Source organism: Haplochromis burtoni, unplaced genomic scaffold (assembly GCF_018398535.1).
Source record: "Haplochromis burtoni strain Fernald_Lab_line unplaced genomic scaffold, NCSU_Asbu1 Contig_661, whole genome shotgun sequence".
Taxonomy (NCBI): Eukaryota; Metazoa; Chordata; class Actinopteri; order Cichliformes; family Cichlidae; genus Haplochromis; species Haplochromis burtoni.
Window position 1 is genome coordinate 35,881 of NW_024583022.1, and position 11,631 is coordinate 47,511.

An 11,631-nucleotide genomic window follows, 5' to 3' on the forward strand; every position below is an offset into this window, starting at 1 on the left:
AGATAGACCCACCATCGCAGGATGAATGGATCAAAATTATAGACGAAATACAAATTATGGAACAACTGACTTACAGAATAAGGACTCAGGAAGATCAATATAATCAAAAGTGGGAGAAATGGACTGATTACATAAACTGGATAAAGACCATCACATTGATAATGAAAAACGATCAAATTGTAGAAACATGGTGACCCAACATGTTCTTTTTTCACTTTTTAAATTAATTTATTAATTTATTTCTTTATTTTATTTAATTTTGTTTTGTTTTGTTGTTACCTCTTATCTCATCTGTGTAATGTTTAAAGAAAAACAATAAAAAGAAAGTAGTAAAAAAAAAAGAAGAGAGAGCTTAATAAGTAACACGGTCATTGTTAATACAGTTAAAACAGCAACTACAAAGCAAAACAAAGCAAGTTAGCATGTCAGCTTTGGTTTATTTATTCATTATCATGAAAAAGTAATTAACCATAACAGCTGGAGTCAAATAATCAGCCACACTGCTGGTGACAAATATAAACAAACAACATATATATATGAAAATAAACACAACATTTAGACTTTTACTCATGTTAATATTATTAGTAAAGCATTAACACTTTATTGTTGCCCTCGTGGAACATTTGATATGTTTAAGATTTATTAATGATTACTGAATGATTTACAATTTTTGGCAGTTTGTAAAACAGCTTTTAACATTACTTGAACTAAAACCTTTAAATTTTTCTTAGATTCATAAAACTAACCATTAATTCACAAACTTCATAGTCTTTAAAAATAGTTAATCTTGAGATAAAATAGCATGTCAACAGAAAAGGGTTTAAAATGCAAAGATGTCCCCACATATTTATGTGCTGATATTAGGGATATTAGTGTGTGTGAATGTGAGCGTGAATGAATAGTGGTATTGTAAAGCGCTTTGAGGGGTCTCAAAAAGCGCTATATAAATGCAATCCATTATTATTATATTAGAGGTTAACAATCAGTGAGTTTGAAGTAAAGTGGTGAGGAGATAATCATGCAAAGCAAAATCACATCACAACATATCAATCCCAGAATATGTGATTCAAAGCAAACAAAAAAGAAACATCATCCACATTCAGCTTTCATACCACCGACTTGTAGTTTCTGCCTCTTCTAAACAGTCTAGCTCTACAGACTTGTTAGTACACAAAGGACTCAGAAACACAGAGGAGTCACTGGACCACAGTCCAAACCCAGGATACAGAGGTTCAGTGAATGTGGTGCTGAAGGTGTGGAGGTGGATCAGAGTGTCAGAAGAGACTCCGTAGAAGGACAGAGTGCCAGCAGGACAGTCCACATACACCCCTACTCTGTGAGAGACTGAGGAGGAGGAGGAGGAGAAGATGGGTGTTTCTCTATTGTTGTGCCAGAATGAGTAACCAAAAGCGTCAGAACACATCAGACTCCAGGACTGATCATTTCCCGCAAATTTGCAGTCGGCACTGTTTCCTCTCCTTCTGATGCTTTTGTAACTCACTGATATAAAACTGCCTCCTTTCCACTCAACTTCCCAGTAAGAGCGACCAATCAGCCCATTTTTGCACAGAAGCTGTTTCCACCAGTCAAATCTGTCTGGATGATCAGGATAGGGCTGCTTGTTCTCCACAACGGTCACCTTCATGTTGTTGTCAGACAGTTTGAGTTTTTTATTTATTGAAGTCATGTCCACTTTTAATTCACAGAAATCTGATGGGGAGAGAAACACACAGCAGAGATACAGTTTATCATCTGACACATCTAGTGTCTGTTCTTTCATTATGTTCTGTCATTTTATTTATATAAAACTTAATATCACTGTCATCCCTCGCACATACAAGGTCTTAAATAATCAGGCCCCATATTATCTTAATGACGTTATAATGGATTGGATTTATATAGCGCTTTTCAAGGCACCCAAACCGCTTTACAATGCCACTATTCATTCACTCTCGCATTCACACACTGGTGGAGGCAAGCTACGGTTGTAGCCACAGCTGCCCTGGGGGAGACTGACAGAAGCAAGGCTGCCATATCGTGCCATTGGCCCCTCTGGCCAACAGTAAAGTGTCTTGCCCAGGGACACAATAACCAGGACAGAGAGCCGGCGACCTTCCGGTTACAGATGCGCTTCCTAACCCGGTGAGCCACGGTCGGTTATAGTACCATATCACCCTATTAGAGTACTTCGCTCTCACACTGCAGATTCACTTGTTGTTCCTAGAGTATTTAAAAGTAGGATGGGAGGGAGGGCCTTCAGTTTTCAGGCCCCTCTTCTGTGGAACCAGCTTCCAGTTTGGATTCAGGAGACATACACCTCACCAGCTCAGCGACTAGAGCCTGAACTTCAACAGGTAGCAGCCTCCATTCTATGTGTTTATGTTTTCTAGTATTCTATCAGTAGGCTCAGCGTGTGTGACTACTTTGTGTTCATACATAAATATTAAAAGAAAGCTTGTGTGCTCTCATCAGGATAGGGGTTTGTGTTGGGGTATGGTATTGTAGCTCATAGGTTTATACTATTAACAGGTAATGTGACGAGCATCCGCTTTCTGGGATTTCCTTACCTGGATTAATCCGATTATTAAGTGATGAATCCTACTTCCGGACCTAAAGTAGTTTGCATTTAATATGGCTTTTGTGTTGTTAACATGTTTAATGCTTTGTATTTTCTTCTATTTAATTTCAAAAAGCTCCTAAAAAAAGTCAGTGATCACCGTTGACCTCCCTCGGCTTTTATTACCGCTAATCATTTATTTAAGCTCAGTTTTTAAAACCTTACGATGTAACTACAGCACAGCCCATGCATGTATATGAATGACTAACCTCGTATTGTGGATGGATTATCTCAGTTGTTCTCCTGGCTGAAGTTTGGTCCTTTTACAGCATCCTGCTATGCGATTACATTTGTTCCTGACCACTGAGAACACTCACGTTAACTTTTATTGAGTGGAAAAAAGTTAGCTTGTTTATATTATGCTAACATAGCTGTGTCGCTAGCGGTCACGTAGCACACCATTATACACCAGCTAGCCAAACTTCAGTAACCCTACAAACGTCACTGCTGTTTAGTTTTCTGTCTTCATTTATGTTGGAAGTGATAACAGAGCTGTACATTTTAATTTGTTTCCAAACCGCCGCAGTCAGGACATGCTATATTGTATTTAGATGGAAGCTAGCGAGCTAACTTCCTGCTGACTTCTAACTCTGTTAAATGTCATAAATTCCGTTTTCATGGATGCCTGGATGTTAAACTCAGTTGTTACACCTGGTAGAGCAGAACGCTGATCATTTCATTAAAGATGAAAGACTTTAGACAGTTTTTCAACTCTCAGTAATGCCACAGTGATCATTTGATATATGGACCTGCAGCAGAGTTTAGGCCCAGACACGGCTAGTGACGTCAGACTGAACGATCGGATGAGCACACATCAACTTATAGCACAGTGATAAAATTTGGATTTTGCTGATTTGTCATCATTTGTCAAACTTACACTTCCTCAAACCAGGTTTTAACCACTGCTGTCCACCATGGTCGAGCCTGGAGAAAGAAACACAGTAACAATGATTTTCTGTTCAACATGAGATCTAACTCTTGCACATGAAGCACCAGAGTTTTCCCTGTTCTTCCAAGTTTGACCCAGTTACATTAAGGTAGTTATCTTTTATTTGTTCCTTATATCTAATATTTGTAAGTACATTGTTGTTCTAAATCATCTAAGAAAATTATCAGTGTAAGCCAAGACTACTGACAGTGTTCAGTAATGCCTGTACTACTGGAGCACAAAATGGTTTTTTTTTAATATGGACAGCAGCTATCCACCAATAATGCTGCTAAAACTGGGATGCTGCTAAAAGAATCCAAGTCCGCCCAGACTGGAATGTGTGCAAACCAGTTAAACCCTCCAATATGTGAAATATTGTCACTGGATATTAAAACTTTGGTTTGTTCTAGCTAAAATTCAGAAATACCCAAAATGAGCTCTTCTTTATGATGATGCTCTGAGCAAAAACACATTAAATCAGCAAACAATTAGCCAAAATAGTAATAAATGAGTAGCCATGCCCTGTCCATACCTGAGTTTCCAGTGTGGATCCTTGAGTCCCTGCCTCACTTTCAATTTTCCTGGATGATTGTAGCGAAGGTCAAGCACTTTCAAGTGGGAATGATTTGAGCTCAGAGCTGACGTCAGGAAAGTACAACCTTCCTCTGTGATTAGGCAGCCTGACAGGCTGGAAGAAGAAAAATGCCACAAAATGCCACAAAATTCAAGACGTTAAAAGACAATCATACAATTAGAGAATAGAAGAACCAAACAGAACTCAGAACTGTCTGTAACTGTTGAATGACTGCCATCCTGACCTCAGAGTTTCCAGTTTACAATTTGGACTCATCAGACCAGCAGAAAGAAGTTTAACTCCTGAATCTTGCAGGTTGTTGTTACTCAGGTCTAGTTCTTCCAGAATACATGTTTCTGAGCTTAGAACCGAGGACAGAGCTTTGCAGGTTCTCTCTGACAGGTTACAACAACTCAACCTGAAAAACAACTAAAAATGAGCAGCTTTGTTCTATAAAAAGTTGTTGTTTTATTCATAAATCCACTTACAGGGCTTTCTTGGCGACTTTGACCACAGGCAGCAGCCCCAGAAGAGCCTCCTCTGATGCAGAGTATTTCTTCAGGTCAAACACATCCAGATCTTCTTCTGAACAAAGCAAGACAAATACCAGAGCTGACCACTGAGTAGGAAACAGTTTATCTGTGGAGAGACTTCCTGAACTGAGGAGCAGTTGGATCTCCTGCACTAGAGAACGATCATTCAGTTCATTCAGACAGTGGAACAGATTGATCATTTTTTCTGCAGACAGATTCTTTCTGAGCTTCTTCTTGATGTAGTGGACTGTTTCATGATTAGACTGTGAACTACTTCCTGTCTGTGTCAGAAGGACTCGTAGAGTGGTCTGATTGGTCTGCAGTGAAAGACCCAGGAGGAAGCGGAGGAACAAGTCCAGGTGACCATTTGGACTCTGTAAGGCCTTATCCACAGCACTCTGGTGGAGATCTTTCAGTTTAGGTTTGTCTTTAAATACTTTGGACATCTTAGATATTTTTTGCTGTTTCTCCAGTAGATTTACTCCAGAGTTGATGAAGGTCAGATGGACATGAAGAGCAGCCAAAAACTCCTGAACACTCAGATGGATGAAGCAGAACACATTCTCCTGATACAGTCCTCTCTCCTCTTTAAAGATCTGTGTGAACACTCCTGAGTACACTGAGTTTCCTCTGATATTGATGCCACACTCTGTCAGGTCTGATTCATAGAAGATCAGATTTCCTTTCTGCAGCTGATCAAAAGCCAGTTTTCCCAGAGACTTGATCATCTTCTTGCTCTCTGGACTCCAGTATGGATCTGTCTCAGTGCCTCCATTATATTTGATCTTCTTCACTTTGGCCTGGACCAACAGAAAGTAGATGTACATTTCAGTCAGGGTCTTGGGCAGCGGTCCTCCCTCTCTGGTTTTCAGCACATCCTCCAGAACTATAGCGGTGATCCAGCAGAAGACTGGAATGTGGCACATGATGTGGAGGCTTCGAGATATCTTGATGTGGGAGATGATCTTGTTGGCCTGCTTCTTATCTTTGAATCTCTTCCTGAAGTAGTCCTCCTTCTGTGGGTCAGTGAATCCATTGAGCTCTGTCACCATGCCAACATACTCAGGAGGGATCTGATTGACTGCTGCAGGTCGTGTGGTTATCCAGATGTGGGCAGATGGAAGGAGTTTCCCCCTGATGAGGTTTATCAGCAGCACATCTACTGAGGTGTGCTCTGTAACATCAGTCAGAATTGTAGTTTTGTGGAAGTCCAGAGGAAGTCGACACTCATCCAGACCATCAAAGATGAACACAACCTGGAAGTCTTCAAAGCTGCAGATTCCTGCTTCTTTGGTTTCAGTAAAGAAGTAATGAACAAGTTCCACCAAGCTGAACTTTTTCTCTTTCAGCACATTCAGCTCTCTGAAAGTGAATGGAAACATGAACTGAATGTCCTGGTTGGCTTTGTCTTCAGCCCAGTCCAGAGTGAACTTCTGTGTTAAGACTGTTTTCCCAATGCCAGCCACTCCCTTTGTCAGCACTGTTCTGATTGGTTTATCTTTAACAGATGAGGCTTTAAAGATGTCTTCTTGTCTGATTGTAGTTTCTGGTCTGTCTGGTTTCCTGGATGCTGTTTCAATTTGTCTGACCTCATATTCATCACTGACCCCTGCAGTCCCTCCATCTGTGATGAAGAGCTCTGTGTAGATCTGATTCAGAAGGGTTGGGTTTCCTGTTTTAGCAATCTCCTCTAACACACACTGGAACTTCTTTTTCATGTTAGACTTGAGTTCATGTTGGCACCCTGGAGCACGGGTCCCTGAAGGATCACAAAATCATGTTATTTTTACAATAAGTTAATGCGATCAGATAAATGAAAAATAAAGCAATAAAACAGCCTCTCAGTAGGAGTTAAATGGTGCAGATGTTTTGCATCATATTAAAGATGAGCTGAGGTTTGAAATACAAACTTCCACAACTTCCACATCATGTCAAAGCTAATAAAAGATTCTTACTGCTCTGAAGATGGTCAGCCAGCTTCCTCTGCTTCATTCTCCTCAGGAAGTGGAGTGTGATCTTCAGAAATGCTACTCTGCTACTCTTCCTTTGCTCTTCGTCCTCATTCTCCAACATCTCATCATTCTCCCTCAGACTCTCTAAGCATTCTGGGTAATCTGCACTCAAAACTTTCTGGATCTTCCTCAGCTCGGTCTTTACAAAATTGACCATTTTTATCTCCAGTAACTGAAAAAGGAAATAATAAGAACCTATAAGCTGATTGCTAAAACTGTTTAGTGTCCAATTAGCACACGAAATGCATCCTTCCATGTCATTGATACAGCATTAATTGGTCTCACCATGAATATGGCATCCAGGTCTGTTTGATGCTGAACGACAGACTGACCACTGGGAACCTCTGAGCTCTGCTGGGTAACCCTGTGAGAACATTCAGCTTTAGGAAGTGTACAGTAAAGGTGCACTCTGTATTTAATGTGAATGTTGGGTTTATGTTTTATTATTGTCATTTGTGCATAGAAATTTATAATCATTTATGCTTAGAAGTATATAAATGTTTGTAGATTGATAGAGGTTTGATCCTTAGCAGTCTGTAAAGACTCTGTGTGCCTTCCAGAGTGTTCTGGCATGCACACACACACCCTAAGGTCATGAGAGAGGTCATACCTTCTCTTTCTGATTTATACTATATGAGGACACCTACTCTGTATCTGCTTAAGTATAAGAGCCCTTTGTTTAGGTGGACCGCTGCGCTCCTAGCACCAGCTTTGGGGAGTCGTTCACAGGGTCACATCTTGACTATGGGCTCAAATTGTGGCCATAAATATTTTGTACTTGTAAATCAGTTTTGTACTTGTAAATCAGGATTTGTATGTGTAAAAAGAATTTATGTGTGTGTAAAAAAGATTTGTATGTGTAAAAAGAATTTGTGTGTGTAAAAAAGATTTGTATGTGTAAAACGAACTTGTGTGTATGTAAAAAAGATTTGTGTGTGGACTTCGCCAAAAAATACGTGTGAAACTCTGCACTCAAGTTTCAAGTTACAAGTACAAATTCTGACCCCATTTTTCTTCCTTTCAGCTGATTGGCCAATGTCATGTCAATCAGAAACCTAACTATCCAATCAGAGAATAGATGGGTTTGGCTGTCGGAGGGGAGCTTTTTTGAACCACAGGTCCTTGAAGGGTAATACAGTTTGAAGCTGGAGGATCTCTATATAAATATCCGATAGAAGCTAGGTCCCCTAACTTTCAGTAGCTGTTGAAAGGATAAAGTTGTGGTATATCAGTGGTTAGAAATACCATTATTACTTTAGGATTAGTTTAACACAAAGTCAGGGTTGACCCGGGAGCATTGCTGTGAGTCACAGTGCGCAGCATAAAGCTCCTTTCACATCGGACGCAGCATATGCTGCTAATGCTAACTGCTAAGTAAAAGCCAAGGATCCAGAATTTGTTGTGCTGGCTGCTGAGCTCTGTGGGTTTTTGTGGCATCTGTACTAGATGCACCTGCTCCTTGTCGTTTCTATCTTTGACTTTATGTCCTCTACAAGCGTTTCTGTTTTTTTTGCTGGTTCTTCAAATGTTCAATAAAAACATGTATGCTCATTCATAACGAAGAAAGCTTTGTAACTATCCCCACTAGTGGAGACTGTGTCATTTCCACAACACTGCCCCCCGAGGTCCACAGCACTGTTGAAAAGTCTCTGGAGGTCCCTGTATTAAGCACATAAATCTGTGACACAAAAATCACAAAACTCGGACCACCACAGACAGTTTTCCTTCCTGATGATGAAGGAAAACGCTGGGCTGGCATGTAAAAGGGCATTTATTCCCTTCAAGGACCTGAAGCTCCATAAAGCACCCCTCCAATAGCCAAACCCATCTGTTCTCTGATTGGATAGTTAAATTTGTGATTGACATGACATTGGCCAATCAGATGAAAGGAAGAAAAATAGGGTCAAAATTCATACTTGTAACTTGAAACTTGAGTGCAGAGTTTCACACGTATTTTTTGGTGAAGTCCACACACAAATCTTTTTTACATACATACAAATTCTTTTTACACATACAAATCCTGACTTACAAGTACAAAATATTTATGACCACAATTTGAGCCCATACTTGACCCCCCTCACACACACACGCGCATGCCTATACATACACACAGACATGGTACTCGTTGTTCACATGTATGCCTGTGTAAAACTTCATATGTTAATGAACTTATGCATAGTCATGTAACTGTAATAAAGAGCAGTGTTATGAGGGGGCAGACGAGAGCAACTGGGTCAAGCGAAGGAACGACGCTCGTCACAGTTCTCTCCCTCGTGCATGAGTAAGACAAAGAACTTTGGTGAGTTGCGTCTTGCTTTTGCTGTTGTAGTAGAATTGTCTCGTTCCAGCAGTGGGTCTGTGCTAGACAGACCCAACAGTGAATATCATGGCTGTATGTGATTATGCTGAAGAACAACGTTTGCATGCTGTTTGCTCCTCCAGGTGGCATCACTGTGGGCAGGTGACCAACTGCCCTTGTTTTCACCTACTTCTGATCCAAACTCTGATCACAGACGCTGAGAGCAGTGATACATCCATGGAGCTGGATGTGAACAGGCTGTGTCAGAAAGTCTCCTTATATTTCAGCTGCATTGTTATAACAGTAGTGGTAATTAATACATCAATAAATTTTCCTAAGGGCATTTTTCCATAAGTGCCTGGGAGTAGCGTTTTCCAGCAGTGTGCTTTCCTGTGCAAACGTGAGTCAGACCGTTTTGGGTCCCTAGGTTGACCAGTGTAAGTTTTTTTTTTTTTTTTAATTTGCCCCTGCAAAAAAAATAATGATCAATCAAAATGAATGTTGGTGCCAATCTTTGGACCATCTAAAGGCCTAATTATAATAACAATCAAATATTACTTAAGTCTTTTGTTTTTTTCGGCTAAAAAAATGGTGCGCTCATGTAAAGAAACTGGGATTTAAAGGGTTAAAAACCCCGAAATATAATTAAAACTTGATATGAATATTTTAGGCAGAAGTAGTTTTAAAAGACTGACTCATTTAAAGTGTGTTTGGAGATTTGATTGATATTGGTAGACGCATATAACTTACCACCGTAGCCTTTGATACTGGTCGGATTTGTGTATAGCAGTTAGATTATTTGGCCACTAGAGGGCTCTGTTGAACACCTAATTGCTGATCTTTACTAATTTTGAGATATTAGGCCTTTTCTGTTGTTTTGGATATGCAGATATTCCTGCTTTCTACCTGTTTAAAATGGCACTGTGAGATTTTCCTAAGCCAGAGCATTTATTTAATCATTTATGTTGTAATTCATTATTGGTGTGTGATGTTGAAAAGCAATGATTGTTATTCTCCCTGTTTTCTTGTTATTTAAAACCACACACATACGCACTCCCATACTCTCATTGAGTATACCAATTGGTGTACTACTGGCCTGCTGTTAATGTTCATTAAAGTATCTGGAAAGCACTCCCTGAGCCCACTCTCTGACTGGTCCCTCAGTCTTTGTCCTGAGGGAGCTATCACATCAGCATCTCAGAGATAACTCTCTAACAGGCTGTCTGTGACATGTTGTTTGGTAAACTGAGTAGCTTACGTCATTTCTGTGGAGGTGAGGTAGCTATATACATTGTTGTAATTTTTTTTAACTTGAACTTTAATTGTTCTAGTTCTACAGCATAAAGAGGACATCGTGTATTACACACTCACAAGGTAACTCACATTTCTCCAGATGATGCTTGGCCATTAAAAGCCAAAGCTGAGTGCACAGACATTGAGCTGGTTACAGGAGAGACTGCTGTTTGCTGCTGGAGCCTGACAGAAACAAAACCAGAATCAGACTGTAGACATTTGTCACACATCCTGAGTTTTGTGGCATTTTGTATGTTTTAGTTGTTGAGTATTTTTGTTCCAGCAAAAAAAAAGCTGTGTCTTTCAGTTCAACTCTTTGTGGGTAGACCCACACACATCTCTGGCTGTGTGTGGGTCTACCTGGCACACAGCCAGAGATGACAACTGACATTTCAAAATAAATCATTACATCAAGTAGAAACTTGAAGAGTAGGTACTTAGGTTTAAAAGATACTTGTAAATCTAGGTTAATTCAGACAGTTGGTAGTTATTAGTTCAGTATTTTGTGTAAGCTCATCTAAAGGGAGGACCCGGATTTGCAGCCGTGCAGCTGCAGTGTAGCCTGTCATTCAGCCTGTGTACTGAAGGACCTGTTCTGTCCAGTCAACATACACTGTTAGATCGGCATACACTTTGATTTTATGAGCTGTATGAAACCCTGACTTGTCGTCTCTACGCTGAGATGACGGAGCGCCCCGGCTGTCAGACTTTAGTCTTTCCAGTATGTAATCCTCTCTTCTCACTTGCTTCCCAGTTACCCAGTTCAGTTCAAAATTAGTCAATTACTGTGGCCCCTAGACTGTGGAACTCTCTCCCCAAACCTTAAGAACTCTGGACTCAGTAGCTGTTTTTAAAAAACAACTCAAAACTCACCTTTTTAAAAGGGCTTTTGGTTAATTTTTGCCTGTTTTATATTGTCTGTTTTACTTTTTTATGACTTTTTATCTTATGTGGAGCACTTTGTGACTCTGTCTAGAAAGGTGCTATATAAATAAAATTTTATATTTTATATTATTATTTTCCAGGTCGTTTTCAGGTTAAACATGTGGAACAAAAAGGCCTTCAGTGCATCCAAGTCTGTTATAAGACAACTCAACTCTGAGAATTTATTCTTAGAAAATAAGTTTAAGCTGCTCTAAAGTGTCATACCAGTTCAGACATTCCCGGCATTTTTCACCACTTACTCAAACTCAGACTACAGTCCACAACAACCACCACCAAAATACACACCCCTGATTCTGAAATCAGTGTTCTCAGATTCAGATTCTTCACTGGATTAATACTGACGAGCCCACACAGCCAGTCAGCATTAGAAAGCACTCGTGCCGTACAGTGAGAGTGATCCACAGACGTGTTCACATTTCTCTGGAAGGAT

At 40.0% G+C, this 11,631-nt stretch overlaps 1 protein-coding gene across 2 annotated transcripts; it reads right to left on the minus strand.

Moving 5' to 3' along the window:
• Positions 1 to 300: 300 nt before the first annotated feature.
• Positions 301 to 11,631, minus strand: LOC102302535 (NLR family CARD domain-containing protein 3). 2 transcript variants are annotated; one of them, XM_005949620.3, is made up of 8 exons: positions 10,347 to 11,631; positions 6,950 to 7,028; positions 6,608 to 6,836; positions 4,608 to 6,411; positions 4,364 to 4,537; positions 4,078 to 4,233; positions 3,495 to 3,541; positions 301 to 1,710 (listed from the first exon to the last, which is right to left on the minus strand). In XM_005949620.3, the coding sequence occupies exons 1-8, from the start codon at positions 10,484 to 10,486 to the stop codon at positions 1,100 to 1,102; spliced, it is 3,240 nt and encodes a 1,079-aa protein (XP_005949682.3). In that variant the 5' UTR covers positions 10,487 to 11,631; the 3' UTR covers positions 301 to 1,099. The 2 variants fall into 2 exon arrangements, with proteins under 2 accessions (XP_005949682.3, XP_042071059.1); XM_042215125.1 differs by lacking the exon at positions 6,608 to 6,836 and having other exon boundaries at positions 302 to 1,710.

Excerpts from the sequence above, each read along its gene's own strand:
- LOC102302535 (XM_005949620.3), bottom strand. The coding sequence starts at position 10,486 with ATGTGTGACAAATGTCTACAGTCTGATTCTGGTTTTGTTTCTGTCAGG. Across the intron at positions 4,538-4,607 it reads AAAGTCGCCAAGAAAGCCCT|GTTGAGTTGTTGTAACCTGT; the intron begins GTAAGTGGATTT and ends GTTGTTTTTCAG. Across the intron at positions 3,542-4,077 it reads GATCCACACTGGAAACTCAG|GCTCGACCATGGTGGACAGC; the intron begins GTATGGACAGGG and ends TTCTTTCTCCAG.